The following is a 6,899-nucleotide window of genomic DNA, read 5'->3' as shown; positions in this document are numbered from 1 at the left end:
TTTATTCAATTTCTGTACCTAAAAACTGTTAGACCTACCTAAAAAAAACTGAAAAGCACTGTTTATTTTATTTGTATCTTTTTCACTGTTTATTTATTTGTGCTGTTGCTTGTAGTTAGATTATTTGTTCTTATTTTCTTTATTTTTATTTGACAATATAGTTTTTCCCCTAAACATAGCACACATACCGAACCGTACCGAAACCGTGATACAAACCGAACCGTGAGTAAGTTGAACTGTTGCACCCCTAGTCTCCAAGCAACACACGGTTGTGTTTTTAAACACCTGTTTTTTTCGCCTACTGTTTTATGTAAACGGTGAATTTGAACATATTACTCTTTTCACAGACTGTTTTTGCCTACAATATAGTATATTCAATGAGTTGCTCATAAAGACAGTCACTTATTTTGTTGCTAAATTAATGTTTTTGAATGAATCAGTTCACTTAATGATTCAATGACTCACTCATACTTGTCACTTTGACTTGTCACTTGTTGCCTTTTACTGGCTATGTAACCTGCACAAAGAGTCACTTTAAAATATCCAGTTCTAATACACAGACCAACAGTCCAAGAAAGTACATAAAGACTAAGATGCTTCAGCTTTAGAAAAATGATAAAAGAAAAGGCAAGTTCTTAATAGTAATGTCTTTTTAAAGAAGGAATTCCTTTTTTCGTCTTCCTCCTTTTACTTACAGCAAACATCCTGTGCTATGAACTAATCATGCGTCAGTCTGTGTTTTTTTTGTTGTGACATAATTTGCATACCGTCATCCAAAAATGAAGTGAATGCAAGAGTTTAATGTCATCTTTCTTCATTGGCAGGCTAATCTACTTCTTGGACCCCTCTGTGCTTACTGGTCTGTCCTGTGCTGTCATGATCCTGTGCCTGGCTGATTACCTGGTGCCGACTCTTGCTCCCCGGGTTTTTGGTTCTAACAAATGGTGAGTGAAGGGACAACAGCAAGTCCTGCTCTCGACTACAGGCTCTAAAGTAACAATCTCTTCATCTGCTAGCGAGGTTAATCGAATAGCATGTTTCTCTTCAGAACACAAGTGTTTTTCTCTCAATCGATTAAACTGCACCACTTCAGATCCTCTGAGAAGACGGGTATTTGCACAGCATGTATGTGATTGCCTCTTCTGGTTTCATTTTAGTCCATCTCCCCAGGCATCTTTCCTTGCTCTAGTTCAGGAGCCGGGGTCTCTGGTGTCTTTGAGTGACAGGTTGCAGTTGCTGCTGAGTGTCCTGTGTCAGACACAGTGTTGGTTTGACTCAGCACATCTTCACTGTGCTGATCTCCACTCTGCAGTGAGAAGTCTTGCTATGCACATCACATTCTGCAGAGCAAGTCGAGATCAGACCCCTGGCGTTTATTTTAGTATCTGGCAGCTTCCTGTGGCTCTAAGCTTTAAGCCTTCAATATGGTCATGTTTTATGCCCAGAAATAAAATGCAGTGGCTAAGCAGAAATGGATACAGATTCCCTCTTCATTTATGAGTGAACATTTATGATGTGTTGGTGTTACCCATAAAGACATTGTTTATCGAGTATGTTTTCTGAGCACTATTATGTTCCTGCACAGGACCACAGAACAGCAGCAGCGTTTCCATGAGATCTGTGGGAACCTTGTGAAGACTCAGCGCCGTGTGCTCGGCTGGTGGAAACGTCTGTTTGCCCTGAAGGAAGAAAAGCCCAAAATGGTACGCTCATTTGATGACTTGTTGAACAGCACCTTTTTTGTTTTATGTCTTAGAATTCACTAGTGACTCATAAGCATTTCACACTCAAAGCAAGCTATCATTTCACACCACTAGGTTGGCTTTGTTACTGTTGCTCAGCAGTAAGAACAAACAAACATGAGCCTAGCCCTAGTTCACAGCTCTACTTATGCATAATTAAGGAGCACTTGTGCCCCTAAGAGAACATTTTAAAGTGATGTTCAAAATCCTGAAAAAATTGCATGATGTAGCCTATTAGAATGCTGTTAGATGTCCCTGGAATTCAAGATTTGAGAGCAAAAAATGCCGCATGTTTTTTTTTTGTCTTATATTAATATCATATAATGTAGGCTAGTTTAGCCATATCACTCGAGCAAGAGTGCTGTTTTTTCCATGGCTGCAAATGTGATGCTTTTGTACAACAGTTCAGTGAACAAGAAGATAATATTTTTACATTTTGGACTCAAATATTGTCTGTCTTGCTCAATTTCGCAAATGAAAGTAGTTCTGAACAAAGCTACAGCAGAACTGTTGTTTCTTGCCCTTAATGAATTCACATTTTTAAACAAATCAAGTGAGCCAGTGGTTTAATGACCCATTCTTAAGGACACTCGCTTGCTTTCTTAATGAATGACTGAATGACTCCTTCATTAAGAGTGACTTGCCAAGACAGTGATCAATGTAAATTTATTGATCGGATGTTGTTCACACCAAATAGTTTGTGCAAATGAAAGCATTTTTGTATATTGTTGTAACTTCTGTAGAAAATAGGCCCCTCCTCTGTGTACTCCTTGTAACACATTTGTTTTACTTCTCTACAGTATTTCCTCTCCGTCATCAGCAGTCTTGTTGCTGTGGCCTGGATCGGACAAGAAGTGCATAACCTCTTCCTCACCTACCTGATCGGTATATACGCTATTTATATGGGCTAAAAGCTAAGCAAACTGCATGAAGAAATCCCCTGTGCTGAAAGGCTGTTGTATAACATTAGAGCAATAAACTGCTCATGTCCTGCCTCTTACATCACAAATGCATTCCGATTTTTAAAATCACAAACTAGCAGGAAAAAAGGCTGTAAGATCTATGAATCTATGACACGCCACAGTGTGCAAACTGTAGAGAAGTCACTGTTCTTTATCAAAGCTTAGCTCATGCAAACAGTGACTAGGCTGTGCAACAAAGAGGTCATTGTATTTGGGTCAAGGAAAGCCACAGTTTCAATCCAGAAATATGCTGCCACTTACCCTCCCTACACACAAGGTTTTTTAAATCTCTTTGTACCGATTAGGTGAAATGTTCTGATGCACCAAGTCATTTTTCATTCAATATAAATGTGTCATCCATTATGAAATCCTTAATACTTTTTAAAAATATGAAGACTCCAATCATCTCAGTAGCCTAATAAGAATAATTTGATGATGCATGGAACGAGTCACCTCATGGGGGATTGTAATTTAGAATTGTAAAAAATGAACAGTATCATTATTCAGTGTCTGTGGCGGGGTTATACCTTCACAGGGCTGTTGTATTAGTGATTGTCCTCTCGTTTACTGTCATTTTCTGTATCCACAGTGAGTTTCCTTCTGCTTTTGCCTGGCCTCTGCCAGCATGGCATCATCACCAAATATGCTGGCATGGTGAAGAGAGAGATCAACAAACTTCTCAAACAGAAGGAGAAGAAGAATGAGTAAAAGATTAGGCTGAAGTAAAATGTGGAATTCTGATCATTTCAGAGTTAAAAATGGTCATCTCCCCCTGCTTATGTCAGATCTCAACAGACCAATGTAAAGCCTGAGCCGATAGTGAAAAGTAACATCTTGTAAACAGCTTAAATGTATGCAGATATCTCTTGAGGTTCGTATGTATTTTTTTGTTTTTAGGTTTCATTTCAAATTATACATTTGTTTTCCATCAGAAGTATTTTTTTTTCCAACACTGAAATGTTGCGTTCATTTTAGCTGTCTTGCATCCATGTATATTTGCATGTCATAGCAAATGTGTTAAGTCTGTGCAAAATATAAAGAGCGCTTGATTCATTTTTAAATCTGTGAAACAACTATGGAACATTTACTTTAACCAATTAGATGCACAGAAGACATCATAAGTCTTGAAATGTTTCTTCCTCAGATGACTTGGAAATATGCATTTCTGCACTGTTCTGAAATTTGCACTGGAAAAACAGAACTGGAGTGTTTGTGTAGGGGGGCTTAGACCCGTACTGCTGTACTAGTGCTGTGTGGACTTCATTACTGTCCTCCAGCTCTAGCCACTACCCAATCCAACACCTGTTGCTGGGCTGTATATACATGTTCATTTTCTCTCTTTCTTGAATTTCTTTGTGTTTCTACTGGCTTGTCTTAAGCTTGTCTTCTCCCCTTATTCTTTTAATTGTCATTTTGTGTTTGAGTGTGTTCACCACAACAATAAACTGATTCTTCAAAACTAATTTAGTTTACCAAATCTTTATTTTCAACTAAAACTATTAAAAATCATTTTTGGTGATAAAGCTGAAACACACACACACAAATCATACCAAATGTGACCCTGGACCACAAAACCAGTCATAAGGGTCATATTTTAATGGAAATTTATAAGCTGAATAAATGAGCTTTCCACTGATGTATGGTTTGTTAGGATAGGACAATATTTGGCCGAGATACAACTATTTGAAAATCAAAATATTGAGAAAATCGCCTTTAAAGTTGTCCAAATGAAGTTCTTAACAATGCGTATTGCTAATCAAATTTTGATATATTTACGGTAGGAAATTTACAAAATATCTTCATGGAACATGATCTATACTTAATATCCTAATGATTTTTGGCATAAAAGAAAAATCGACAATTTTGACCCATACAATGTTTTTTTTGGCTATTGCTAAAAATATACCGACTGGTTTTGTGGTCCAGGGTCACAAATAATTCAGCACCCTCAAATTTTAAACCTATTTTTCTCCACAGAACACAATTTTTAAGATCTATATGCAGTGTAGAACTTTATTTGACTTCTAATCAGCACAATGAAGTGTCTTGAGTCTTTTTGACTACATTTTATTAGTTGTTTATTGGTGTCATCTTCAGTACAAATGAAATGAGTCGCTGCAACGCCGAGCTGCACACAGAATGCTCTCCCCAGACTGTCTTCTGGCCTGCCAAGGCCCAGCTGCTGCCTTCTCCTCTCCTGTAGCCCAAAATAGCAAAATGGCTCTTTGCATGTTCATTTATGAGTCACGTGCATACTGCAACACAAACATCAAGTGCCTCTGTCGAAGTGAGTTTCGTTGAGCGCTCTTTTGTGTGCATATGCAGTGACTAAATTACCTGTGATAATATTATGCCTGTGCCAGGGGACTGGCTGTCCGCTTGCTTCATTTGTTTGATATCTGTTGGAAGTGGTGCAGTGCGCTGTTTGATATGTGGTCTGGTGCAGCGTGGCCTCAGCGGGGTTGGTGACCTCTTTCATCACAAACCCCTCACGGTTCTGTGTCCTGTTCTGTACCCCCACTCTGTGTAGGATGTAATGCTGTACACATACATAACATACTTACTAATAATTAGGTACTTTGAGGTGGTTTATCAATATGGTTTTATATGATTTTAACACTTTCACATACTAAGTAGGTGATATGTGCAAAATTTGAAGTGATATGTTCACTTTTTGTGAAGGTTGTACAGGTTAGGGCCCTGAACTTTTTCAGAAATGGAGCCATGGCAAAAACACCTCGTGGTTGCCATGGCGACCATTTTACTTTCCGCCATAACCAAATTATGTATTTTCATATCTCCTGAACCAAACATGATAACACAGAAAAGGTGATGTCTACCCCTATGTTTTGATGGTCAAGGATTACAATGATACCATATACAGCAACATAAACTGTTCAGGTGAAGCAATGTGAGAAGGAAATCACAGTATCTGAGCATCACAGTATCACCACATTTACAAAAGACCATATTATGGCTATTAATATTTCTTTCTTTGATAATTAATATTTTATTCAATAGTACAATAAAAGATTGTTTTAATTATTAATTGTTACATTTATATAGCGCTTTACTCATACTCAAAGCACTTTACATGGAAGGGGGAATCTCCTCAACCACCACTAATGTCCACCCGGATGATGCTACAGCAGCCATATTGCACCACCACAAACCACCAGCTTAACTAATATTTTATTCAATAGTACAATAAAAGATTGTCTTCAAGAATACAATCATATATTTCAGAGATATAAAAAAAATATCATCTCAAGTAAGTGTTTTTTTCCTTACCTCTCAGGAAGAGTCAAGTAGGCGGTAGTATGTTTCCCATACATTCTTGTTCTCTCTCAACAATGCTCTAACATCACAAGCAGATGGCAACACAATCTTGCTAAGCTGCATTCTATTCTGCACCTCTTCTGCTGCACCTCTGTCATTTTCTGTGGGTCTCTGGAATTGTCAGTCAGCTGTCAACAAACTTAATTCCGCCCATTGGCTTCTCAGTCTACTCTTAGTATCTTGGGCTTGACTGAGACCTGGATTCATCCAGAAGACACCGCAACCCCTGCTGTTCTCTCTAACAACTTCCCTTTCTCTCACACCCCCCGTCAGGTTGGAAGGGTACTGGTATTCTCATTTCTAATAATTGAAAATACTCAACCCACTCTTCTCTATGCAATAAAAATTCTTTTGAGTTTCATGCTATTATGGTAACAGCTCAAACATTTGGTAAAACCTCTAGACATCTCTGCTAATTTCTTTATTACATGTAACCTACATATTACTACCTGTGTGCAACTAATTCCTCTACCAGTTACTTTTAGGCAAAACCTACGCTCCCTTTCACCCTTCCATCTTTCCTCTGTAGTGTCATCCTCTCTTCCCTCACCCACCCATTTCATCATCTCTGGATGTAAATACAGCAACTGACACTTTAACTTCTTGTCAAGACAATATCTGTCTAGACAGGCCAGTGCATACTACCCCTTCTAACCTAGAAAGTTGCCCCATGTATCATCTTCACTGTATTTTTGCTGAGCAGTCTTTTGGGTGGCTCACCAGTGTACTAGATTTCTCTAATACAAAAAATTAGGTAGCCTTGACCAAAAATTTTGTGGGGAGAAGAATTTATTGAAGATGGTAGTGTAGCAGTTCTTCAGTAGCGATGTTAGCATGTCTTCCTTCAAACAATCAA

General features: G+C 38.3%; 1 protein-coding gene across 1 annotated transcript in view; it reads left to right on the top strand.

The window, feature by feature from the left end:
* LOC107732869 (ADP-ribosylation factor-like protein 6-interacting protein 1) overlaps positions 1-4,088 on the top strand; it is an 18,603-nt gene extending 14,515 nt beyond the window's left edge. Inside the window, exons 3-6 of the mRNA XM_016544284.1 lie at positions 825-944; positions 1,586-1,703; positions 2,543-2,627; positions 3,294-4,088. Coding sequence (XP_016399770.1) covers positions 825-944; positions 1,586-1,703; positions 2,543-2,627; positions 3,294-3,412 — 442 coding nt within the window. The 3' untranslated portion in view covers positions 3,413-4,088. The remainder of the gene's footprint in view (positions 1-824; positions 945-1,585; positions 1,704-2,542; positions 2,628-3,293) is intronic.
* The last annotated feature ends 2,811 nt before the right edge of the window (positions 4,089-6,899 follow it).

Source organism: Sinocyclocheilus rhinocerous, unplaced genomic scaffold (genome assembly GCF_001515625.1).
Source record: "Sinocyclocheilus rhinocerous isolate Xijiao unplaced genomic scaffold, SAMN03320098_v1.1 scaffold220, whole genome shotgun sequence".
Classification (NCBI taxonomy): Eukaryota; Metazoa; Chordata; class Actinopteri; order Cypriniformes; family Cyprinidae; genus Sinocyclocheilus; species Sinocyclocheilus rhinocerous.
Note: the sequence above shows the minus strand (reverse complement) of the source record. Positions and strands in the feature narration are given on the sequence as shown.